Consider the following 24,658-nt stretch of genomic DNA (forward strand, 5'->3'; position numbering starts at 1 on the left):
TGGCTAACCATTAAATCTGGGGTATATAACCCATTTCTCCTCTTTACTTTCTCCTTTCACATACACACACACACATTTTCTATCACTCATCATGTCAGGTCCTGGTGTTGGTTTTGAGTACCCGGCCGTCAAGGTTACGTGGCTGCAACGCGACGTCCTCCTCTTCGCCAACACCATCGGCGCTACCGTCGATGAGCTACACTTCCTCTACGTCCGTCGCGATCCTCCTAGAAACACTGAGCTCTTACTGACAAGACACAGGAGTTTCATCCGAAGTTCGCCGTCTTCCCTGCGTACCCCGTCATCCTTCGTAAGTCCAGCTACTCCAGCCTTTCCCCGCAATCATTAACCCATCACAGCCTTCAAGAAGGATTCCCAGGAAGTAGTCGACTACTACAAGGAAAGCAAAGCCTTTCAAATCCCGGGTGTCCCCAAACTCGACTATACGCGCGTTGTCGATGGCCAGCGAAAGATCCAATTCCTCAAGCCCCTCCCAACCACCTCCGAGGGCCGCAATTTCGAAACCCGTCAGAAGGTCATCGGCGTCTACGACAAGGGTCGCCCAGGCACTGTCCTCGAGACGCAGACTGACCTTGTCGATGTAGACTCTGGCGAGGTGCACGCCCGAGTCACCAGCAGCGGCTTCTTTATCGGTCAGGGCAACTGGGGCGGCCCCAAGGGTCCAGCCACGGAGAACTACCCTCCACCGAAAGACAAGGCGCCTGATGCTACGATTGAAGTGCAGACTAGCGCTGAGTTGGCGCTGCTGTATAGGTTGAATGGCGATTATAATCCGCTACATGCTGATCCTGAGCCTGGGAAGAAGATGGGTTTCGGAGGGACAATTATGCATGGGCTGTATTCGTGGAACTCGACGGCTCATTCGCTCTTGAAGGAGCTGGGTGGTGGAGACCCTGCTAATATCAAAGAGTACCAGGCGAGGTTTGCTAGTCCTGTGAGGCCGGGCGACAAGCTGGTTACGAATGCGTGGGTTATGGGGATCAATCAGGACAGTTGGTCCGAGGTGAGATTTGTTACACAAGTCGCCGGTGGCAAGGTCGTTTTGAGTAATGGATTGGCTTTGATCAAGGTTACAGACAAGGGAAAGCGTAAATTGTAAATTGTTTTTCTCAATAGAAAGATCTTTATCAATCAATCTGGCGTTCTGTCGTAATCTGAGTAGAAAGTGGAACACAAGAGATAAGTTTCAACTTTAGCCTCATATTCTATCTGTTCTGAACTTTGAAACCTTGGAAGTTGTTATCAAGAGCACTGTAGCAAATCTTTCGGTACAATAGAAAACCCCCCCCCCCCCCCCATCAAGACCAAAGGCTCAACTCCCTTTCCAGGGTTATTAGACCCATCATACCACTATCTTGTATGACCAATAAGGCTGTCGCTGTACATCCGACAAAGATCCTGGGTCCACCTACTCTCCGCCTCGGGTGAGGGCTCATTCGAGTCGATGCCTTTTTCTCGCAAGTTGACCATGGCCTTGACGATCAAATTCATCTGTAATTCGATGCAACTTGGGCCATTAGAAGCAGCAGGTCCATGGACAGTAAAAAGGTAAAACAAGTTTAGGTTACGGAACCTACGTCCGATAAACTCAAAAACATCTGATAACCTGCAGTGAACATTACGGCTATAACGGATCGATCAAGGTAGTAACAGAATATAGCAGGGTTCACCTTGGGGATGGAACCGTCGACTATGAGGCCCTTCGCATGTGAGTAGCGTTCAATGCGGCTTGTCAGCGACAGGCCAGGGTTATTGGCTCGTTTGACAATTGAAGAGCGCCTATTGGAAGCGGCACTTGATCCTTGATCACCTCGTCATATAAAAGGCGTAAAGGTTATTCATCGAATACTGGCTTACTTCATTCGAATACATCAAGCAATAGAATGGTGTGTAATACGCGTAGTTTGACAGGTGAAAGTGATATATCGCAACGCTGCCATGCAATGTAACACTATGCTACAGCGTTTAACTGTCTCAATCAGGTAGCGACTAGCCCCATTCCAGCTCCCCCATCCGCGAAAAGCGGTGATCATTACTGCCTAGGCAGCCGATGACATCCTCAGCCGTCGTTGCAACCCGCAGTATAGTAGCATCCTCTGTGCTAATAAAGCCTGCCTGTGCAGCTTGACGAACCCAGTCCATCAAACCCTTGTAAAACCCGCATACGTCAAACACACAGATGCCGCATCGATGAATACCAAGCTGGTACCAAGTCGCTGTCTCAAGGAGTTCCTCCAAGGTACCGTATCCACCACTGAGAGCTACAAAGCCGCTCCCTGGAGCGCCACCAATGACTGCCTCGATCATGAGTCTTTTGCATGTATGCATGTCTTTCACAACAGTTCTGCTCCCGAACTTTAAAGGATCGGCCCTTTTCTTGGTGAGTCTTTCCTCGTACTTTGCGAGTGCAACCGGAATGATGCCTTGGACGGCACTTGGTCCAGAGAGTTGCACCAGAGTGCTGGCGATGGCGCCCATGATCCCAGTTGTTCCGCCACCGTAGACGAGTCTGTAGTTATTTTGGTGGAGAGCAAACGCAAGCTTTTTAGCTGCATCGATGTGACCCGGATCGTTCCCCGGGGAAGATCCGCCACTAGCGTAAGTCAGCTTAAGATCGGCGGGAAGGAGAGAAGGGAGATCTACAATAGACCCACGACTCGAGAGTTGGAGTTAGAGTTCAATGTACCGTTGGTGGGAACTTTGATCATTCGTCAATTGTAACAAAGCTCGTGGAGCATTGAGATAGCAGGTATCTCGATATCGGACATCCAGGAAGCCTTATTAGTGACAGGGAGGCTCATGCATACTACACCGGCTTGGTGTAAGAAAGGGTTCAGGACGGAGCGAATCCACTCGAGTTGATGGAAGCCGTACTGCAAGGTGTTGGCGTTCATGAGTGCGAGGCCCCTCTGGAATGACGACTGCCGGGCGTTACGTGGCGAGTCTGCCTCGAGATAGGGATAGAACTCTTGATACCCAATGGCTTTCCATACCCCCTTATGGAAGCACGCGTTGTCATCCATCAAACTCTGCTGCAGGTCTCTCAGCGTCTCAAGTTCGTCAAGGAGACCCCTCTCGAGCATTTCGCTGGCTCTAACTTGGATGAATTGCCAGTATGTGGACTGACGCGGGATCAGCGTTGCAGAAACAAACCGATACTGCCGCTTCAACGCCTCATGCAGCAATGGTATTGCGAGAGACGTTGAGCCGCCAACAAGAATGGGGAGTTTCTCTCGGTTTGTGATTTCGTCCATCTTGTCAGCAGCCATAGCTACAAACTCACCAGGCTCCTCATCAGCCTCGAGATAATCAATAAGGTGATGAGGAATATCAGCTATCTCTTGAGCAGTGGGCTTAGCTGTGAGAATGCTTCCCGCCTTATAGCACTGTAGACTATCGACAGAGATGACCTCGCTCGAAAAGGCGTTCGCGATGGCAACCACCCAGTTTGGTCTTCCCGGAGGCAGTAGGGCCAAAGATAGCAATGCAGAGCTTTTGATTGGATTGCATAGCTGTGAAACTAGAAAGACTGAGATGAAAAAAGGAGGTGAATTGATAAGCAAGCCATGAAAGAAGCAAATCAAGCGTTTAAATAGCCTACATCCAGTTTGGTCAATTACGCATTTCTGGCAAAAGTAAAAAGACTCATAAACGAGATCGCGCCGATAGTCTCGCTCCCGTCCAAATGCGGTAGGTAATATGCATATTCTTCTCATGACAGCGTTCCATGATAAGTACGGAGTACTTCCGCAAGCTATCATATGCATGATATCGAATAGGGACAGTTTGTCACGGCTTCATAAGCCGGCTAACAAGGGTATTGGCGACTAAGATTTGACGACGCCGATCAGAGAAAGATGGACAGGGGTCTTGATAGCAATTCATATCAGTGCCGTTATATCGGTCGGAATGATGTTCCGTGGTCAACTACCGCTATTAGTATGCTGTTACAGACGCGAGCGGAGGTCGTTGAGGTCGTGTTCCTCCGAGACCGAAAAACAGGTGTGTTGGTTAAGTTCGAGTATTGTTTTCTGTTTTTCACTATCTATACCCCTTCGTGAAACCTTCTGCGTAAAAGCTTATATCGGGAGAAAAGAATATCGTGTTTTGATTCATCACCTACGTTCGCAGCCTAAAGCTTAACTTTATTGGCGGCAGTCCACCCCATAGCTATCTATACCCCTTATATCTGGACAGCATATTCTCTGACATGGAAGCGAAGCCATGAAATAGACAGATTGCAAAGCATGAACTGATGCTCAAGCTACCGAGAGTATCAACGACGATTAAGGCAGGTCACCTTGGAAAGACGAAGCTAAAATGCCGAAGTTCCTTGGTAACATGCTATATGGGATAGAATCCTGCACATATCTTGATTTTCATCCCTGCTGCTTTTTTCCACCAGCTCGTTCTTCGCTTACACAAGGTAGATCTAGTCCAGTCCATGCCATCACATCAAATAGCTCCCGACTTGTTCCTTAGGGCAGCGAATCAGCCGAGTTGAGTTGTAATACTCTAGACGTGGGGCCAGTGTGCTCAAGTCTGTCATCTTTTATCGATGTCTTCCATATCTGCTAAGTTGCAGCTCTTCCTGCCCGTGCTTTCGAGTTATCGAAGAAGCCCACCAAAAGGGATTGTTTGGCCGCACAGTCATTGCTCATTTCCACCGGAATCCTGTGATTCCAGATGTCAATAAGTCTTTTATAACTTCCCCATTAGTGTTGCCCCAAGTCCTCTCAACATCGCTTTCAATCTGTAATACGGCTTCGACAATGTACCCGACTTCACTTGCCATCGGAACCGGGTTATTATCCGGAATACTTGCCCACGTTCTAATATTTCGAAAGGGGGAATGGGATCTCTTTACCATCAAGATACTGCAAGGACTCCTCATGGTCCTTGGTCTCCTGGCACTGAGCTTCAAGAGGCTGGGATCTACAGAGGCTGGGACACCGTACAGCTTCTTGGAGTCCGTCATAGCATCCATGTACATGGTGTCGTTTCTCATTTCAGGGACCTTTTGCAGCATTTTCATTTACCGCATCAGCTTCTTCCACCGCTTGTACAAGTTCCCAGGTCCTTTCATGGCCAGAGTCTCCAACTTGTATCTCACCAAGCGTTCCGTTGCTAGCTTTCAGCTTTACAGAGAGATTCAAGACCTTCATAGAAGATATGGTGATATTGTGCGTGTCGGTAAGTGGCAACATCCTCTACATATACTAATGGAGCTAAGCTAAAGCTGTATAGGACCCTCAGAACTATCCATCCTCGATGCTAAGGTCTTCCATGCAATACACTCCAACAATTCGCTTTGCAACAAGGGACTTTGGTATAACATCGAACAGCCGGCCATCTCTCTTCATATGTCACGAGACAAGAACGATCATTCTGGTAGGCGACGAGCCTGGGACAGGGCGTTTAGCTCAAAGGGTGATTTCCGAAAAGCCACCATCAAGCTTACGAAGGCTAACTTGTCCATATAGCTCTCCGTGATTATGAGCCCCGAGTGGTGAAATATACCAGTCAGCTACTCGATCGACTTGACCAGAGCCAAGACATTCCTATTGACATTGCAAAGTGGTTCAAGTTTTACAGCTTCGATACCATGGGTGACCTGGCTTTTGGTCAGAGCTTCAACATGCTTACAGACGGCGCCAAGCATCCATTCATGGCACTGGTTGAGTCGCATATGGTGATGGCCGGGACCTTCAGCCAACTGATCTGGATGTTTCCCCTGTTCAGGGTGATGCCGTTCCTTGGTAGGGAAGATGCTATCTTCCAGAAATGGCTTGAGACTCAAGTTCGGTATCAAGAAAAGGTATATCATCACAATGTTTAGCCCTCCGGGCGAAGGCTGGTGTATAATACAGAACAAACCGGACCTTCCGAATATCTTCTCGTGGCTCCTTGAGGATTATAAATCCCAGCTGTATCCCAAAGAGCAAAATTGGCTAAACTTACAAGCTAATATGCAGCTTATAGCCGTTGCTGGAAGGTGAAGCTACGTCCTTTACGTGACAGAGGCTGTCGGCTAATCTTGTATCCAGTGACACCACTTCTGCAACACTTACTTGTCTGTTCTTCTTATTAGCTACCAACAAAAATGTATTCTTTCGGCTTCAAGAGGAGATCGACGACTTGTTTTCCAGCTCTTCAGAACCAAATCACTCGAGCTTTTCCAACTTGACATACCTTCAAGCTTGTATTGATGAGACACTTCGACTCTTTCCTCCAGTTCCATCTGGATTGCAGCGTATGACACCCGCAGAAGGGCTGCAAGTCGGTGACACATTCATTCCTGGAGATACTGTTGTGACTGTTCCATCATACACACTATATAGAGGTATGCAGCGTGAAAGCAGCAAATTGCCGTTCCATCTACTGTCTAAATCTAACCTGGCCTAAAGATGAACGGTACTTCACCGCTCCGGATGATTTCGTCCCAGAGCGCTAGACCACAAAACCAGACATGGTAAGGGACGGTTCGATATTTGCGCTATTCTCAATTGGTAAGTCGTGACCGCCTCTGTAACAGTATTTCTTGAGTTTCCAAGGCTAATCGCATCGTTCAGGTCGCTATGCATGCGTGGGTAAACAGTTGGGCCTCATGGAAGTTGGCTATGCTACGTGTATGATATTGCATCGCTTTGATGTCTGCCTTTCTGGCGCGGAAACTGCCAGCAAGTCGGCGTTTCTTGAGGGTCTCAGAGACCATTTCACGCTGAATGCGCCTCAACTTTATGTTGTACTTACAGCTAGAAAGCCCTGAGTTATTTTGCCCGTCAAGCTTTACTTACTTGGAAGTAATTGCTCTTTGATCCAATCTGGCGATATATGATAGGTAGCTTAATTTATGCGGCTACATTTACGAAATCTTTTGGTACCGCGGTAAATCGAACTATGAAACTGATTTCTCTAAACCTGCATTGTATAATACTACTTGGCCAACGCGTCTTACTCTATTCCTCCTCGTACCGCAACTTAGTACAGGTTAACTTGCTATAACAAGGACAGGGATCATGAACAAACAAGTTAACTTATTTAAGTCTAGGTCCATGCTGCCAGGTCACTAACCCACCGATCTCGCTCGTCTGAAACCCCCAAATTTTACACCATCAAATCCCAATATCACTATCTACAGCCCAATAGTACCAGCACCTCCTAATCTTGCCCTTGACCAGTTCACGTTCACTATTTCACTGTATCATGTACTCCTTCAGCTGTCAAATCTGCGGTGTCGACATGGCCATCGCCCGCATCCGCACTCCAGATGAGCCGCCTAGCGCAGCTTGGAACTTGGAGGGTGCTGACTACGTCGGCTTCCGTAAATGGCCGCATCAAGATCAATTTGAGGACAACGATAGCCTACAATGCGCAACAGAAGACCGGGGTCCAGCTAGACCTCCAGAAGTTGACGCATGGCCGGATCAGGACGATGAAGATGACCCAGATTGGGCGCCAGATGCACAGAGTTCCAGCGATGAAGAGCCTCTGGAGTATGATTGTGAATGGGAGACTGATAGTGAAGATATAGAGGCTGAAGTTCCATCTACATCTGATGAGGAGGACAGCGACTACTCGAATGATGTACCCGACCGGTACCCTCTTACGGATCTCTATACCTGCGAATTTCCTGATCGCTTGCCACATGGCACATGGCGCAACGGTCTTGCCTACTACACAGGCGATCGACAACATCCTGAGAAATGGTCTCTACTTAGTCTGGACGATTCAAACGTCCCCTTAGAGCACATCGCCTCACTTTCATGCCAAAGTCTGCAAGGTATCAACGGCCATGTTCTCAGCGTCGCACAAATGAAGAACTGTCGAAATGTCCGATTTCTCGTCCCCAAGCCGTCGATGTGGAAAGCTGATTTAAGCGATCAACTTTTTGACGGAAGCAGTGATAATCTATTCTATGTATCTGGAGAGTCAAGCGGTTCAAATATGATCGAGGGCAGACGTTTCAGAGGTATTCACTCACTTTATCCACCGCGACATGGGTTGAAGGATATAAGTACCAGCTGGGTGTATGTGGACGAAGGTTGCATGGTAAGTTTATTTGATGGGCTTCGATAATAATAGGTACTAACAGGTATGCCAGGAGCTTGATTACTCGCTGGTTCCACTCCCGGTGCATTCATATTGTCTGGATATCTATGCCAAGGCCTCACTCCGTCGTCTAGGGCACGTTGACTTGAATGGACTGTGGCACTGGCGTGAGATGCGGAATATGCCAGCTTCATACGGCCTTGAAGATCGTATTCCGGAACCGATACGGAAACAGATACACTTGCCAGAACTGCGGCGAGCCCGCACGCAGTGGGATTACCCTTGGCTCCATATACCTGGCGATGAGTGGCTTGTTGCAAATCCTGTCGAGATCCCTGGTATTTCCCGAGTTTTGGAGTCGTGCATGAAAGAGTTGTGCTTGAAGGGATATGAACAGCAGCCTACGGGGTTGTTGGCCCTGCCTGCCGAGATCATCCATCATATTCTGTCATTTCTTGTCATATCAGACGTTGAAAGCACGGCCAAGGCTTGCAGGGCGATGTTCATGCTTGCGCAGCCATCATTCAGGGAAACCATAGTTAGAGACATGCCGTGGCTGTGGGAGGTTCTCGAGAATAATGAATATCCCGCGTCTCGTGATTGCCTGCCGACATGGGATCCTCTCTGCCCTCTGGGTATTCCACCACCAACACTCCCCATCGGATTAGAGTCTGAAGAGGAGGAAGAGGATCGATGGGAACCTATTCTCTTTGAATTCCCTGAGATGCAGCAAGTTTGCAAGGCGACCAAGGCTGTCAACCGTCAGCGCCGCGAGGAGATCATAGCACCTTATCATGAAAAGTTGAAGGTTTTACTGCAGGATTGGCACAGCTTTCGCAAAAATGTTGAAGTTTGGATACATGGCAAAGGCGAGCGACGGGATATGAATTGGAGGCGAGTATGGTTCCTGTTAAACCCTGCGACGAGCCCGTTGCCAGGTATAAGAAACAGGGCAAGGATCTGGGAGGGCTGCAAGACCATCATGGACTTTGTTGTCTTGGCTCGTGAGGGAGATATGGGAGAAAGACATAAGGAGTTGAAAGCCAAGATATTAGACTTCGTTGATGAGAACTCATATGCACTGCCTGATACAGTTCCAGATGTCCCTAGTTGGCTGCAAGCATATTAGTACCGAGTCAATAGTATTTCACCAATAGTTACTGCAAAAGGGAATCAGACTTTAGAGAATTCCCAAAATTATCCTGGGATGATGGCTCGGTTAGACTCATGTTCGCGTACCCATCATCAAGGCCATTGTAGTTCAAGTCTCGCTCAGGGTCGCAAATTTGATGAAGAGGCAAGCTTGATCAGTTATGAGGGTAATACTCGTAGTTTCAGAGTACATCTAATATCCCAGCCAAGTAAAGCATCATCATTGCGAAGCACCAAATATGAATGGGCATTCCCTTATCTCCGCCACCTGAAATGGGGAGATCCGTCACACCAAAAAGTAGTTGCGACGCGGGACTAAATCAGCACACATCAAGCTGTAAGCTACATATGCAGTGCCACGACAAGCACGTGAGTGGTGTCTGCGATAGAGCCGTGAACATGCATACATATACACCAATAGCCAGTACTGCAACACGCTTCATCGGGCGCTCATGCAGGGTATATCAGGCTCTAATATTCTTATCACCTTTTCCAATAGCAATTCTTTTTGCAAGCCATGCTATCGGGGCAAGATTTGACGGCACAAGTGACATTATTCTCGTTGCAAATAAGGCTTCATGCGATAGGCTAGGCTCAGACCGGTTGCAAAAATGGCAGGTCTTGAACCAGCCTCGAATTAGCTGATTAGCACCTCGCGGGGCCTTTTGTTGGTGGCATTTACGCCAGGGTTACACCAGCCGTTGGTAACCAACAGCATTGACATCTCCAGCCCTATCGCGATTCGATAACTTCGTCTGTTGGCTCCGGGCTTCGGACCCCGGATGGGAGACGCGTCACCGGTTTGCTGCAAGATGCAATAAAGGTGTTGGTTGGTGGGGATTGAGAACAAACATGCATTGGAATGGGTACTGCTGAATAAAAGGTCGCCTGTCGTTACATCGTCTCTGGCCATGCCGTATAATCGTCCACTTTTACTCTCGACCAGGCCAGCTCATCCTTATTGACCTATCCTCTATCCCCGCATTTCATATTCGTCTATCGCAACTTTATTAAACTGTAACCTACAGTATCATCTCGCAATGGAAGCCGGTAAGAATATTATCCAACTAGAGTTGCTCTACCTCTAACAACCATGGCAGACAATGGGATTTCCGAGCCCTATCCCCCCGCCGCAAGTCTGCTCCAGCTCTTCGATGAACGACCTGTCCCTGTTCTTTCACCGAAAATCGTCGAAAGAATATCTTTCAAAGACATTGATCCATCACACCAAGCCGCGGCCGTTGTCGAGTCCTTCCACGACGCCTTGAGAGACAATAATATCCAAGCTCTTCAAGACTGCTTCTTCGCTGATCAAGCTTACTGGAAAGATGCATTGGCGTTTACCTATCATTTGCGGACCTTTTATACTCCTTCGGTCATTGCTGCCAATTTGTTGGAAACTAACAAGATGAGAGGTCCTTCGATGCGATGGAACATGGAGAACGCGGTGTTTGTCGCTGCGACACCTGTACTGGTACGTTCGCTCCGATTGACATCATTACTTGTTGGGAGACTGATGTTCGCTTATCTTACTCTAGCAATTCATTGACGTCGCGTTGTCCTTCAGAACTGTATCGCCCGCGGCTTCATGTAGTGCTCGAATCGTACTACTCCCGGTTGAGAGCAGCGAGGATAAGCTTGAATGGAAAATCTGGATTCTGAGCACCAAACTTGAGAACCTTGATATTCATCCAGAAAATAAATCCTTGCTCCACTTAACTGGTCGCAATCGAAATGGCATAGCAGAGATTGACACTGATGTCTTCATTATTGGCGGCGGCAACGCGTTAGTCCATTATCCCAGTCCCTGCTTCTGCGTTGACTAACGACGCTGTAGCGCGGCAGCACTCGCCGCTCGGCTCAAGACCTTTGGCGTCGATAGCATCATGGCTGAACGAAATGCCCATGTCGGCGATAACTGGGCCAAGCGCTACGACTGCATGAAGTTTCACGTGCCGACTTCATTCTGCGACATGCCTTACATGAGTGAGCTAAACCGAGCGCCTCTGGAGACGGAGGCTCAGCTAACTAACACGTGCAGGCTACCCAGAAGAGCTCCGAGGCCTTCACCGTCTGAGCAAGGATGAACTGGCCAATCACCTGGCACAATATGTCGCGTCATTCAACCTCAACGTCATTACTTCGGCAACAATTCAGTTGACGGTTTACAACAAGTCAAGTGCGAAATGGACGATTGAACTACAAACTCCTGTTAGAGCGGTTAAAGTGACTGCTAAGCACCTAGTCCAAGCAACCAGAGTTTCCTCGCAAAAGCCGTATGTTCCTACTGTTGAAAATGCAGAGGTCTACAAAGGAATCAACATCCACTCGTCGGACTACAAAAATGGAAGAGCACTAGCCGAGCAAGGCGTCAAGGTTAGTGGACAAGCTTCAGTATCGTCACACAGTCTAACATATACAGTCGGTTCTCGTCATAGGATCAGCAAACACGGCCTTCGACATCCTCGGCGACTGCTATGCCGCCGGTCTCGAGTCAACGATGGTCGTGCGATCGCCAACTTACATCTGCCCATTCGAGTATATCTGCAACGACGTCAGTCTAGGCGCGTACAACTTTGACGTCGCACGCGGCGACAGAATGTTTCTCATGCTTCCATCCGTGGTGGAAGGTCAACTTGCGCGAAATCTCTTCAGAGGGCTCGCGTCCAAGGAGCCAGAACGCTATACCGCTCTTAGAAAAGCTGGATTTCCGGTGCTCGACAGTGCAGACCCTGAGCAAGCTCTCTTCTCTAATTTGATCGAGAGAGCTGGTGGGCACTACGTTGATGTTGGCGGAACAGACATTTTAGCACGAGGCAACGCCAGTGTCAAGGCAGGAGTCGAACCAATCGCGTTTACCAAGGATGGTCTCCAGTTCTCAGATGGAAGCTCTGCCGTCGCCGATGCCGTGATTTGGTGTACCGGATTTGCAGATTGTGACGTTCGGTCTGTAGCCGCTGAGGTCCTGGGAGGTGAAAGAGGTGAAAGACGCAATGCGAGCGATGAAAAGGTCCTTGGACCGCGCGAGATTGCTGATCGTCTCGACGCAACATGGGGCATTGGCGCTGAGGGCGAAATACGAGGAATGTGGAAGAGACACCTGAGACTGGAGAATTACTGGGTCATGGGGGGTTATACGCAGCAGCATCGATGGCACTCGCGGACGTTGGCTTTGCAGATCAAGGCTACTTTGGAGGGGATTCTTCCTCCGGCTTATCGGAAGACTCTAAGGAGAGATTAGTTAGTAGCCTGGAAATCCCCCGACTTCCGAGGTAGTGATTATTGATCATGTTTGACTGTGTCCCCTGAGAACTTTTTCCTCGCATGAATAATTTATAAATACCTAGTATGCCTGATGTTCCGGCAGTCCTATAGTCCACGAATAAGAATGTTTGATCCCCTGAATCAATATGCCATCTTTGGGGGCTCTGTCACCCTCCTTTGCGGACGTCCCGCGATACGGCAAACATGTTGCATTGCAGTTTCAGAACTAAGAGATAAAGATTCAAACAGTGAACGAGGCAGGATTGTCATTTTGTTCAACTTTAGTACCTTGTTACGCATTTGTGAAACTCGTCATATTCATCTTGAGAATGGCAAGCAAGTAAGGCATGCAAACATCGACACTTTCGCCTAACATCCACTTCTCCTGCGACCTCACCTCGATCCACGCCGAGAACAGCGAGCCAAACACCCGACTCCCTGTAGATCCATGTCTCAGAACAAGGTTACACTCGTAAACCATCTATCGATTGAAGCGGACATAAGACGGTGAGTTCCGTACGGATACGGATGGCTAGCCAAGTCCAGTCAGCGTGGACAAGGGCTGATGTTATGGCGTGTTTCAAGCTTGGGGGCTAATTTGCCCACCATTCTTTGGTTCTACGGGTCCACCACATCGCGCCGGCAAGACAGGAACAGGCCTCCAATTTGAATGAGGGGCGCAGATTGATTAGATGAGGTCGTATGGGAGGGGCACAGCATTGGATCCTTTGGGTCCTGGGATTCAATCGCTGCCCCTAATCGCTGTGCCGTAAAGCTTGTTTGCTTGTATTTCGCCTCTGCGAACAGGCCAGCAGTGTGGATATATTATTGGTTTCGATTAATGTGACCAATCTCAGGAAAGATGGGTGCCGGAGCAGTTGTGAACGAGAATGTGAACCCTCATGTAGAAAGAGAAGTCCTGTGCATTTGATCTTAAAAAGTAATTTTTGGTGAAGAAATAAGTGACCTTCTCCCAGTACAAAGTTATCTATCAAAACTTACAAAATAATTAATTATGAGCATTAAGTCTCCATACTAGCTATTCTTCATAAGACTTCATAAGACTTCTCGGGTACAGCGTAGAAAATTTCGCCTGTCCTGGCTTGCTCTAGGGTAATCACTATTTTTGAACAAATTATAAAAGGCTTCAGACCCCAGCTATTATGTATTCTCGACCCGCGCAGCACCACTTTTCAATTCCGTTGGCAATGGAAAACCTTGGAATTTCATCATATTCTGTGGAGATAAAACAGTGACATGCCATCGTAAATCGAAGGGCCGAAATATGGGCTCTCACCACAGAATCCACAGTTAAGTATGGAGTCATCACCAAACAACTGGCTATTATACCCAGGGATATCGGAACTCGGGATGAACAAACAACCCGAGTGCTTCAGGTTTCCCTTTGTAGCCTCTGGAGCAGGTTCGCCGTGACTTATTCTGGCAGGCCCCTTAATATGCAGTACGTGCACAGACAGCTAGCTGAATACGATGTCTGCGTTTCAGTTATGGTGTATCTTAGCACGCTTCACAAACAAGAGCCACTATTGTCTGTCACTGCCAATGAAGCTTGTTTTTAAGCATTAAAAATTAAAAATTAAGGGTGAATTTAGACATAAGTTGCAACAGGGGCAGCCTAAAATTGGTGTATCGTATCTTGACCACTCTCGGGCTAGCCATCGAGAAAATCCACCTGTCATGATTCCACTCTAATTTCCGGAGGGGTTAGCTTATGTTCCTCTTTTCAGCCCTGTCCATCGGACGATGTCACTGTTTGGGTTTACCGCGACTAACTTTTGCTCTTATCGCGATCTGATGTCTCGATTTAGTATGGGTTGGATTCTCGTATGGATGTCGATGCAAAACAACTACTGTCCGCGCACCGAATACGCGTTGACTGATACAAAGAACTGGAGATTTACTATATGTGGCCCTTGCTCGCATGTTCTTCTCTCTGCGGCTCCATCCGAGAAACAGGTAGACGGGTTGCAGGGTGACACGTTCTAGATTAGGTCGATGGGTGACATGCTCTCATTGTGCGAATAATATTCCTCCAACCAGAGGACATCTACTGCCAACGACACCCGCGGATGAGATCTGAAACATGAAAGCTTACAAGGGACATCTTGAGCATTCCTCTCGTGACATTCTGCTATAAAGACTTCAGATCCTCCCTTCAAGTTTATGTCTTTCGTTCTGCAGTTCAATAGTCTCTCTTTACAATCTAACTTTCTACACTCTTTAGCCCTGGTGGTTATCCTCTCTTTTACAATCTCACAAGAAATCTCAACCCTCTTTTTAACAACCAACAAACCAATCCATCAAAATGAAGTTCTCCATCGTCTTCGCCGGCCTCTTCGCCTCCGCCACCATGGCCTCCCCCCAGGGCAACATCACCCCCAACACTATGGGCGCCCTCGAGCGACGCGCTTCCTTCCCTATCCCCGCCTCCAAGGGATCCGTCACCTACAAGAAGGCCCAGACCATCTCCGGCACCTTCGACGGTGGCATGAAGACCTACGGCCGTGGCGTCAAGTGCACTGGCCAGGTTGAGGGCACCGACGCCGACGCCGTCTTCATCCTCAAGAACGGCGCTACCCTCAAGAACGTCATCATTGGCGCTGATCAGATCGAGGGTGTTCACTGCGAGGGCTCTTGCACCATCGAGAACGTCTGGTGGAAGAAGGTCTGCGAAGATGCTCTCTCCCTCAAGGGTGACGGTAACGCTCTCATCAAGGGCGGTGGTGCTACCGGTGCTGAGGACAAGGTCATCCAGCATAACGGTCTCGGAACGGTCACCATCGATGGTTTCACTGTTGTTGACTTCGGTAAGCTCTACCGATCTTGCGGTAACTGCAAGAAGATGGGCACCCGCAACGTTGTCGTCAAGAACGTCAAGGCCTTCAACGGAAAGGTCCTCACTGGCATCAACTCCAACAAGGGCGATATCTCCACCATCACCGGAACTTGCGCTTCTTCCGTCAAGGAGATCTGCGTCGAGTACGAGGGTACCGTTCCCGGCAAGGAGCCCAAGAAGATTGGCTCTGGTCCCGGCAAGGCTTGCAAGTACTCTTCCGTCAAGTCTTGCTAAGTGCTTTGGCTTTGAGGCCTCGAACTTTACACTGAGGCAGTAATACCGTGGAGGATGGATGGATGTTGGATAAGGGGTTAATAAGGTGCTTGAAGCACCTCTTGTTGAGGTTGGGAAAGCTACCAGTTCTGCACTTTCAACGCATATATCTCTTTACTATAAATACACTTCGTTGAACGAGAACTATCCTCTGTGATTGTATTACAAGCACCTAAGCATTGTGGGCGTTCGACCAAATTGACAGAGACATAATACCGTATAACTAGTCATGTGAAATCATGGCCGATTAGAACTTCTTGTAGCCCTGCCCAGAGACAAAAGTCTGCTGCCAAACCCGCTGCTCCTTGCCCTCAGCAAGCTCAACATAGAATTGAGCATGACCTTCCGCAGTTGCTCCCTTATACATAGGTGTGCCATCCTCCTTTCTCTCATCAGCATAGTAGAACCTAGTATCAATCAGCATTATTTCTCGTGGCAGTCTCACTAGTAAACTCACCTAAAGCGTTGATCCTTGTATGCAGTAGCAGCAACCTCAATGAACCAAGCAGCCGCAGCCTTTCCAACACCTAGCGACATGATGGACGGAATGCGCATCTCATTCTCAATGTTGCCAGTGTAAATGTACGTTGGGCTACTATTTTTAGGGAAGTCTTTCCAACCATTGACAGCTTCCTGGGCTGCGGCGTAAGCGCTAAAGATGTTGACTGCACCGCTTGTCTTGAAGCTGTCCAAAGAAACTTGGAAAATATCGTTGGGATCGTTAGGTGCGCCATGATAAGCTGCCAATCAATTAGATAAAGCTTTAGTAAGAATGCGATTCACTGACCGTTGTAAATGACGACGTGGGGATGGCCAAACTCGCTTCTGACCTTTGTAAAGGCCTGGATGACGGAGTCTGTGTTGCTCAAATTTGCAGGGATATGGAGCTTTCGGTCTGTGGAAGTTGATGGATCTTGAGATCGGGAGGCTAGAGCTAGTCTATAGCCCTTTGCGCTGAAGGCTTGGGCGACACTTTTGCCAACCTTGGCACCAGCGCCAAAGATGAGAACAATGGGAGAAGACATGATGATGATGAATTGATAGTGTAGGATTGAATGATATGATGTTAGAATGTGGAATGATGGTATTGATGGTCAAAGCTACTGGGGGAAAAGACCTTACTTATATAACCTCGCTCATTACCAATACTGCATCTCGACTTTACTAAATGCATTTCTTGGTGTTTCATTGCATATCAAATTGGTCAGCGATGCTCAGGTAATCGTCGAGCCATAAGCAGGGGGGACCATTTGCTTGTTCTGGTTAGACCTCGGCATGAATAAGCATCATATTGATATCTTACGGTACCCGCACGTGCGGCATCCATTTATCTTTGTCGTACAGTGCTCTGCGACACGCCTTACATTATTTCAGATATGTGAGAAAAAGCTACCAGAAACCGGTATTGACCACGATAAAGGTAAAGTCCTAAATAAATTTTCATTACAAGTAGCTGAAAATCAAGGTCGGGTAAGGCCCCAGATGAACATCCTCAAAAAGCTTTGGTACCATTCCTAAGAAACATTCCCCGAGCAGTGCATTTATCAAAGAAGGGAAAGAACCTTGTAAGCAATCGCCATGAGGTCTCTCCATAAATTACTATCCCAGTCATCCACCAAAACACCAAGTCCTTGGTCAGATAAGAATACTGTCGTGGCAAGGCCGATCCGTGTTCCCGGAACCAAAAACACCAAGATAGTCATGAGAGGGTCTTGTCTCTTCTGATACGTTCAAAAGCCTCTTGTGAGAAGCTTGCAGCGACCATGCCAAACAAATCCAACACAGCTGTCTTCTCGAGAGCCCAGTTTGAGAGACGAAATCCTCATAAGCCATTATCATCCCACGACTGTCTTCACACCAGATGAAGTCATCCATTTCCCCCCAAGATAGTAACCACCTTAAACACGAGGATTAATTATAGGTCTGCGAAGGCCTACCAAGTCAACATTAACTGCCTCGTACTTTATGCTGCTTTACCACTCTCCACGATCCTTGGCCTTCTGAATCTCATCACTGAATGTTTGCGCCATGGCTCTCTGCTGCTTTTCAGACAAGCCTTTATTGGTCCAGCCGTGATTGTGGATAATACGGTCTTGTCGAAGCTTCTCTTCTGACGTGTACGAGCTGATACTTGGCGTGCGCGAGCGTGGAGGGTTGGCGTAGCTAGGCTCTATCTGTTGATAGGACTTCCGCGTGGGATCTCTTCTGCCAAAGTACATTTTGATGCGTATTGGACTGATGAAATAATGGGAAGAAGTCTGAGTGGAAGGTGGGGAGATTGATGAGTTGAAAGAGAGGACCAAGAGGATATGAAACCAATTTATAGAAAGAATTATACAAAGTTCAGAGATTGCGTTTTGTACCTGACGTCTCGTGTGCGTTTTAAATAAAGTTCTAGATGGTCAGATATCGAAGTGACAAAGGCAAGATGAATTGGAAAAACATGACTGGCTGACATACTTTGCTGCGCTTTAGAACATTTGGTTACTCGAAAGTATAAGTGAGACTGGATTTATTTGGCGAAAGCTACGAGACCAAGACACCTGACCTGGCAAAACCATAAAGCAGCATCGTGTCCCCATCCACCAGCTGCGTTTGGAACCTAAAGCTTAACCATATGGGTAGCAACCGACTCTTGGTCTATACATAGTCGCTTATTGGTGTTACTTCCCAACAGCTTTGGGGCAGTGGAACTTTAAATTTACTTGGGAACCTTTCTACACGGCGATTGGCCTCTACGATAGTATCTCAAGGATTCAATAAATCACAATGAAATAGAACTGATATTAGAAGGAGACCTGGCCAAGATGCTGAATTTGCTGGCAATTATTCTGCTTCCAGCAACACCATGTTCTATCAATTTTCACCAACCGTTCCTTGATAAAGCAGATACTCATATTGAGTACTTCGCCACAACTTCCTCAAGCTCCTTTCTCATCTCCTCCTTCACCTCATCCTCAGCCCAGCACATATCAATAGCACTCCTGGCCAACGTCGCCATATCATGATTACTAAACCCGCACATTTTCTTAACCAGGAGCCAATCATGCAAGATCCACGTATCTTCCATATAAGCTGGATCATCACTTCCAATAGCAATCGGAATACCGGCGTCAAACAAGGTACGAATTCTAGGGAAGATCTCATCAACTGGCTCATGGCGAAGATATCCCCATGGCGTGAGTGTCATTCCGATACCTCTCTCTTTGATGCGACGCATGATTTTGGGGTCTTGTGCGGCGTTGATGCCGTGGTCTAGACGGTCGGCGCCAGTCTCACCGAGGTCATTGACGACTTCGCGGATATGCTTATGCGCGTCTTTGTTGCCGACATCACAGTGCGCAGTGATGCGAAAGCCGTCCTTCCTGGCCTTTCTGTAAATCTCTTCGAACATTAGTGGAGGGCGATCGTTTTCATCTGAGTCAAGACCGATTCCGACAACCATATCGCGGTAAGGAAGAAGAGCGTCGTAGGTCTCCATGGCCGACTCTGGTGACATGTCACGCAAAAAGCACATGATCCACTTCGATTTGACCTGTAATTTGTTAGCAATAATCAAAGCTGAGACCGTATTCACTTACATTCAGCGTTTTCTCAGCCTCCTCCTGTGCCCGACGGAAGCCATCCATCATAGTCTTGAACGCCACTCCACGGCGCGTATGACCCTGCGGATCAAAGAACGGCTCGCAGTACCTCACATTCATACCCGCAACATGCTCAAAGTAATTCATGGCAAGGTCATAAAAGTCCTCTTCAGTAACAAGAACTTCAAATCCTCCGTAGTAAGCCTCAAAGAGCGTGAAGCTCTCCTCGGCGTTGTCAATCTGATGACCTGGACGGGCCTCCATGATGTAGTACGATGCTCTGAGCTGCTCAAGATTGGTGTACACAGTTCCAGTGCGCTCCAGCTTGAGGGTCTGGTTATTGCGCTTGGCGAGTTTCCAGCGAAGTTCGGGGGTCAGAGTGCCCTCGATATGGACGTGGAGTTCAACCTTGGGAAGGTCGAGGATGAACTTGTCGTCTGAGTCTATGAGTTCTTGGCGGAAAGATAGACGCTCTTCAAGGGGCATGGCGAATTCCATTGTAAAAGACTTGAGAATAATTGACAGCGATAAGAAACTTAAGAGATGTTTGTCGGATGAGATAGCAGAACTCGAGGATGATAGATCAGCATTTTATACTTGTGAGGTTGTAACGCCCAAGTCAGCTAGTCCGGAATAGGGTCTCGCGGTCTCACCCGCAGCAGGAATGGCGAGACTAGACCCGAAGAGGCTGCTCTTCAAGCAAAATACCTCCGATCATTCGGGGTAAACTTGGTCAATGAATCAGAAATTCATGGTGTGACTCACCTTCGGTTTATCATGCCCCGAGGCGTATTCGCCGACTTTAGTTCTTAGAGATAGTGTGTGTGATCACGGGTTGGAATACGCCTTGTGAGACCGCCAATCGAGATTGCTGACTTGTGTAACTCGCATCGCCTCTTGACGATTGTATTCGTAACATGAGTTCTCGTATATGTGCAACTGTGTAATAGTAGTACAACTAAGCCTCCGGGCTCGAAGTCTTTCATGGGATGGCTATTAAGATGGCTCCAAGGTACTAATAATTCTCATTTCCTAAATGTTTTGTCTACCCCATTAGTGCAGCAACTCGCTTCGTCTTAACATGCTTCATGATGAGTCGTCAATCTTCCTCCAGAGACCATCTATGTCGGTCTGATTATGACAACCTCGACCAAAGCCAAGACGAGAATTTAGAAATGCAAAGCCTCCAATCAGCCAAAATGTCTCAAGCAGCCCAAGCGACAGCCTGATGTCAATAGGTTTTGGTGTCTGGCTAGCCATCGCTACATCCTTTGTCGTCTTGGTAGAAGCCGTCGTCTTCTTAACATGGCTCTGGTTCGAGGACAGGAAATCAGAGACTTGGCGAGGGCTCATGCTCAGTGGACGAGCAACCCAGTCAATCACGCTGATGAGCGTTCTTATAAGATGGGCCATCGGTACTCTCGCTGCTATCACGACATCTATGGCTGCATCAATTGCACTAGAACTTCATGGCGTACCGATGTCAGCTATCGCAGAAGTATCCATTGCCCGCTTCACAAACAGCGGACCGCAATCGTTGAAGAAAATGCTTCCTGGGACAACATTCAGACCCTGGCTTCGCATCCTCATGATCTGTCTTTTTGCGCTCGTTGGGGCTTCGCAGTTCGCTTCTACCTTGCTAGTTTCCGATCTCCAAGAACTCTCCATTCTATCGTTAAAGAAGAACATGACTTATGGATTCAACTTTGGAGTGGTAAATGACTCTACAGCCCCGGATTTGAGACCTCTACCTATAAGAAGAGACGATTTACAGTACTGGAATAGAGCCCCGTATCAATCTGAGACATTCGCAGAGTATTCTGAACCTGGAGAGTCGTCTGAGGAGTTGGACGATACTGGAACAGTCTTGAGAGCGTTTCTTCCCATTTCAACCAAGGCTCAGAGGGAGTCTATCCAGTCCTTCAACGGCATTGCTCGAGTTATCGACACTCGTGTGATATGCGTACGGCCCAGGTTTACTGCTAAGTACTGTCGCTCTCGGGGTCTACAAGGCGATTGGTCCTTATGTCTGAATGCGACAGTAGACTTATCAAACTTTCCACCATATCAAATATACAACAATACTAGGTTGACAATAGTACCCGGAGGCCATGGCAACCAGATTTCAAGCTATTTCATCTGTCGAATCCCGAGACAACGGCCGTTCAATAACATATCCACGAGGTGGTTACTCTGCAAGTGCGAGGACAGTTTTGAAAAGCGTAGGATGGTCGCTCTTCATTCACCTTTAACAAAATTTACAGAACGCTGGGCATTAACCCATGCGAAAGGATATCACTTTAAACTGTTGGCCGATCTATCATTCATAGAAGATAGGGAGCTATCTTTTGAGTCAGAGACAATAAATACTACCTGGACTCTTCTGAACTCGAGCAATTCTGGCCCCTGGGCTCAGCAGTGGAACCGAGTGAAGCTCAGAGACGGAGTCAAGACAAGAGATGAATACATACAGATCACATTGTGCTTAGGGCCTGAGCTTGCCTCGGAGTAGGGATTATGTTCAAGAATCGGCTTTGTGAGCAGGGGCTGACGGGAGAACAGGGTCGAGCACCTTAAAATAACAGCAAACACGAGTTCAAGCCTGACTGAGCCCGATTATCATTTCAACATAAGTAGTAATGAGTACGATACTTCTGATATCCTGAGACAGCTCGGCGCTGCCGGTACTCAAGACGGAGTGGAAGCATCCAGGCGACAGATACTAAATATATCTCCGAGCATGCTGAATCAGAGTCTTCATAAGAGACTCCGGAGAACGACAACTGAAAGAACGGCTGAAGATGAGAGAGGAAGTTGGCTATCAACCTTGGAGTTTCCAAACCTGGCCATTTGTTCTTCATGTGACTCCGCTGGTTCAGAAAATTCTGAAATGGTCACCGTCAGTCCTCTAACTTGGCAGATCTTCAGCGACATTATAAGTACAACAAACTCACCTGCCCTGGCAATACAAGCTTTGACTACACTCGTTTGGCGAATGGCATACTATGACCATATAACATCTTATTCTGAGGCAGGACAGCCAGCGAAGGTCACAACGTTCGATCTCGTCCAGGCGCCAGGTCCAAAATGGGGATTTGTCGCGTTGATGGCCATCGTAGCCGGGAACATCATGATATTCCTGGTCATGGCCTTCATCTTCCTGTCTCATACAGAGTCAAGCTTTCTAGAGAATGCCTGGCACACTGTGGCCCAGATATCTCAGAGCGACAATGTTAGACCAGTCTTGGAGAGCGCTACTCTTGCATCAGACCAAGATGTTGGACGGATGATCCGGGTTGAGGAGCCACCAAAGGACTCTATGGGTAATGTGAAAGACTTCTTTTGTGGTATAGGGCGAATGTTCACTCAGAGGGGAACCAAAGAAGAGAGATTGGTTGTGAGAGATGGACTGCTTATCGGAATGCGTTCAGAATAATTACAGGCCGACAGGATTCTAGGTCAAGAAATCATAATGCACGTCAATGCGCTCTCTGATGTCCCCAGAGGTTGGCTCATTGCAAAGAACTTCTTGGAATACATCTCATCTTCAACATCAAGATAATGCAACAGGTAATTATGTCTCTGAGAATATGTACAGCCAAACAGCACAACGGATCTCCGGAGTAGGCAGAGGCGTATTTAAGGTCGTAATTTCACTAAGCATAAAACTAGTGAGCAAAATGGCACGTGTGGCGTTGACTACTGGGCGCTACTACAAGAATCGACCCCAACACCGTTAGCTTGCTTGGATGACAATCGATAGTTCTGTCTCGGCTATGGAAATGACAGGGGTTTAGTGACAGCTGAGATCAATAGCTCCAAAGACGCCAAGCCCCCTGACGGTATAAGAAGCCACTCCCACCGCCACTGATGAATTGTCTCTTTTTGGAACCTGTAGGCGATTTAATTCTCACCTTAGTCTTTCGTTAGCCATGCGCTTCTACGCCTCGTTTTCTCTGGCCTTTGGGCTTGTGGCTGCCAGCCCATGTAAGCCGTTGACTTCAGGTATATTGACCTACCTCTAATACTTTGTCGGAGTACGGGTTGACTGAGACAAAATAGGTTCGACTGCTGTTTCTGTGACTTCCTCTTCTTCTGCAACCGAGATCTCCAGCACGTTTGTTGAGTCTGCGACCTCCACGGCCGAAACTCTCGCCACTGAAACTTCAACTGGGATTGAAACCACCGTTACTGAAGCCTCCTCAACTTTTGTTGGTTCTACCAGCCTTGATACTACCGATGCCACTATCTCGGCTTCCTCGACGTCGTTTCCAGCGACCTCTGGTTCGACGCTATTCACATCAGTGACTTCTGCTGACACGGCCACCGCCGCTCCAACCGAGACATCCGCTGTCGAGACATCTGAAGCTACGACAACCACAGTTGAGACTTCTACAGCCATGGCAGCAACCACCACATCAGAAGAACCTGTTCCCACTGATCATCTCCTCATCGCCGGTCAAGGCGCCGCCCAAGGCCTCCCCCTGAAATCGACGACTACAAATGGCGAAGCAATCACCTTCGGTGACCGTACATCAAGATGGACAGTCGGCCGCTTCGTCGTCGATGACACCACCGGATACCTCACCCGAGACGGCATCCCCGTCTGCGCAAAGTACGTTTACATGGATCGAAGCGCTGCCTTGACTCCTTGCTCAGCCGAGTACTACCAGTACGGCACAGCTCGTCTTGTCTGTGCACGGAACCCTGCGGCTGGTACTGCTCTTCAGTGCTCTGCCGTGAAGTTGGACTGTGTGGCGAGCGGGCCAGGTGACAGACAGACTTGTACTGTTTCCACTGAGGCCAATTGGACCGAGTTCTTTATCAGCTCTGACAAGACTGTGTATCTCGGTGCCAACGACTTGGCAGTGTCGTACCTAACGCCTGTCGACATTTTCGTTGATCGAGCCCCCACTGTCGTTGCTCCAACTGCACCTTAGTCTAGAGATGGATTACCAAATGCATAGGCTTTTATAACGCGCTGTCACTTCTCTGTGTCTACATACTAGTAATAGATAGATAATACCGCACTATCTTACCCTTCTGACTTCGTAGCAGGTTGTTGTCTTGTCCTGGGACCTTGTCACTCTAAGTATTAGCTAGCTATTAAACATATTGTCTTATAAAGTTGTTGATCTTGATTATAAATCTTAATAATAACGCTTTATTCTTGATTGATATGAAACACCTGAGTCATGCCAGGATAAAATCGTCCAACGATGTGTCGAGGAAGCGCTGCTGAAGACGAGCATTCTCATGGGGCTTCCCAAGGTTCAACGATCGCTCGTGCCGTTATATCCATGCATGGCCAAGGAGAATATCAATGCGTATGGGCCTAGGTACATGTTACCAAGATGCGTTCTCCATGCCTGTTCCATACTAAATAGCACATAGGAACGAAGCTCTAGGTTCAGCAGAGGCAACAAAGGTCAAAGAGGAGCGAGCCCAACACCAC

At 48.0% G+C, this 24,658-nt stretch overlaps 10 protein-coding genes across 10 annotated transcripts; 7 read left to right on the forward strand and 3 right to left on the reverse strand.

Annotated features, from left to right (window-relative positions):
• Positions 1 to 91: 91 nt before the first annotated feature.
• Positions 92 to 1,120, forward strand: FPRO_16072 (uncharacterized protein; the record flags this gene model as incomplete). Its single annotated transcript, XM_031225176.1, has 3 exons — positions 92 to 211; positions 262 to 310; positions 360 to 1,120. The coding sequence occupies 3 exons, from the start codon at positions 92 to 94 to the stop codon at positions 1,118 to 1,120; spliced, it is 930 nt and encodes a 309-aa protein (XP_031090361.1).
• An 890-nt stretch (positions 1,121 to 2,010) lies between these two features.
• Positions 2,011 to 3,290, reverse strand: FPRO_16073 (uncharacterized protein; the record flags this gene model as incomplete). The annotated part of the gene is made up of 2 exons (XM_031225177.1): positions 2,011 to 2,614; positions 2,896 to 3,290. 2 exons carry the CDS (start codon positions 3,288 to 3,290, stop codon positions 2,011 to 2,013), a joined length of 999 nt encoding a protein of 332 aa, XP_031090362.1.
• Positions 3,291 to 4,793: 1,503 nt separating this feature from the next.
• Positions 4,794 to 6,475, forward strand: FPRO_16074 (uncharacterized protein; the record flags this gene model as incomplete). The annotated part of the gene is made up of 6 exons (XM_031225178.1): positions 4,794 to 5,214; positions 5,269 to 5,451; positions 5,505 to 5,839; positions 5,892 to 6,016; positions 6,069 to 6,364; positions 6,429 to 6,475. 6 exons carry the CDS (start codon positions 4,794 to 4,796, stop codon positions 6,473 to 6,475), a joined length of 1,407 nt encoding a protein of 468 aa, XP_031090363.1.
• A 788-nt stretch (positions 6,476 to 7,263) lies between these two features.
• Positions 7,264 to 9,202, forward strand: FPRO_16075 (uncharacterized protein; the record flags this gene model as incomplete). Its single annotated transcript, XM_031225179.1, has 2 exons — positions 7,264 to 8,073; positions 8,126 to 9,202. 2 exons carry the CDS (start codon positions 7,264 to 7,266, stop codon positions 9,200 to 9,202), a joined length of 1,887 nt encoding a protein of 628 aa, XP_031090364.1.
• A 1,063-nt stretch (positions 9,203 to 10,265) lies between these two features.
• On the forward strand, positions 10,266 to 12,466 carry FPRO_16076 (putative flavoprotein involved in K+ transport; the record flags this gene model as incomplete). The annotated part of the gene is made up of 6 exons (XM_031225180.1): positions 10,266 to 10,275; positions 10,326 to 10,699; positions 10,764 to 11,011; positions 11,063 to 11,211; positions 11,267 to 11,601; positions 11,648 to 12,466. 6 exons carry the CDS (start codon positions 10,266 to 10,268, stop codon positions 12,464 to 12,466), a joined length of 1,935 nt encoding a protein of 644 aa, XP_031090365.1.
• Positions 12,467 to 14,815: 2,349 nt separating this feature from the next.
• Positions 14,816 to 15,580, forward strand: FPRO_16077 (putative pectate lyase; the record flags this gene model as incomplete). Its single annotated transcript, XM_031225182.1, has 1 exon — positions 14,816 to 15,580. The coding sequence occupies one exon, from the start codon at positions 14,816 to 14,818 to the stop codon at positions 15,578 to 15,580; it is 765 nt and encodes a 254-aa protein (XP_031090366.1).
• Positions 15,581 to 15,866: 286 nt separating this feature from the next.
• Positions 15,867 to 16,644, reverse strand: FPRO_16078 (uncharacterized protein; the record flags this gene model as incomplete). The annotated part of the gene is made up of 3 exons (XM_031225183.1): positions 15,867 to 16,026; positions 16,077 to 16,359; positions 16,407 to 16,644. 3 exons carry the CDS (start codon positions 16,642 to 16,644, stop codon positions 15,867 to 15,869), a joined length of 681 nt encoding a protein of 226 aa, XP_031090367.1.
• Positions 16,645 to 18,512: 1,868 nt separating this feature from the next.
• Positions 18,513 to 19,701, reverse strand: FPRO_16079 (uncharacterized protein; the record flags this gene model as incomplete). Its single annotated transcript, XM_031225184.1, has 2 exons — positions 18,513 to 19,154; positions 19,201 to 19,701. 2 exons carry the CDS (start codon positions 19,699 to 19,701, stop codon positions 18,513 to 18,515), a joined length of 1,143 nt encoding a protein of 380 aa, XP_031090368.1.
• Positions 19,702 to 20,431: 730 nt separating this feature from the next.
• FPRO_16080 (uncharacterized protein) lies at positions 20,432 to 22,639 on the forward strand (the record flags this gene model as incomplete). The annotated part of the gene is made up of 2 exons (XM_031225185.1): positions 20,432 to 21,711; positions 21,766 to 22,639. The coding sequence occupies 2 exons, from the start codon at positions 20,432 to 20,434 to the stop codon at positions 22,637 to 22,639; spliced, it is 2,154 nt and encodes a 717-aa protein (XP_031090369.1).
• A 496-nt stretch (positions 22,640 to 23,135) lies between these two features.
• FPRO_16081 (uncharacterized protein) lies at positions 23,136 to 24,143 on the forward strand (the record flags this gene model as incomplete). The annotated part of the gene is made up of 2 exons (XM_031225186.1): positions 23,136 to 23,190; positions 23,266 to 24,143. The coding sequence occupies 2 exons, from the start codon at positions 23,136 to 23,138 to the stop codon at positions 24,141 to 24,143; spliced, it is 933 nt and encodes a 310-aa protein (XP_031090370.1).
• Between the last annotated feature and the right edge of the window lie 515 nt (positions 24,144 to 24,658).

The sequence above is a fragment of the Fusarium proliferatum genome (assembly GCF_900067095.1).
Source record: "Fusarium proliferatum ET1 genome assembly, contig: FPRO_scaffold020, whole genome shotgun sequence".
Taxonomy (NCBI): Eukaryota; Fungi; Ascomycota; class Sordariomycetes; order Hypocreales; family Nectriaceae; genus Fusarium; species Fusarium proliferatum.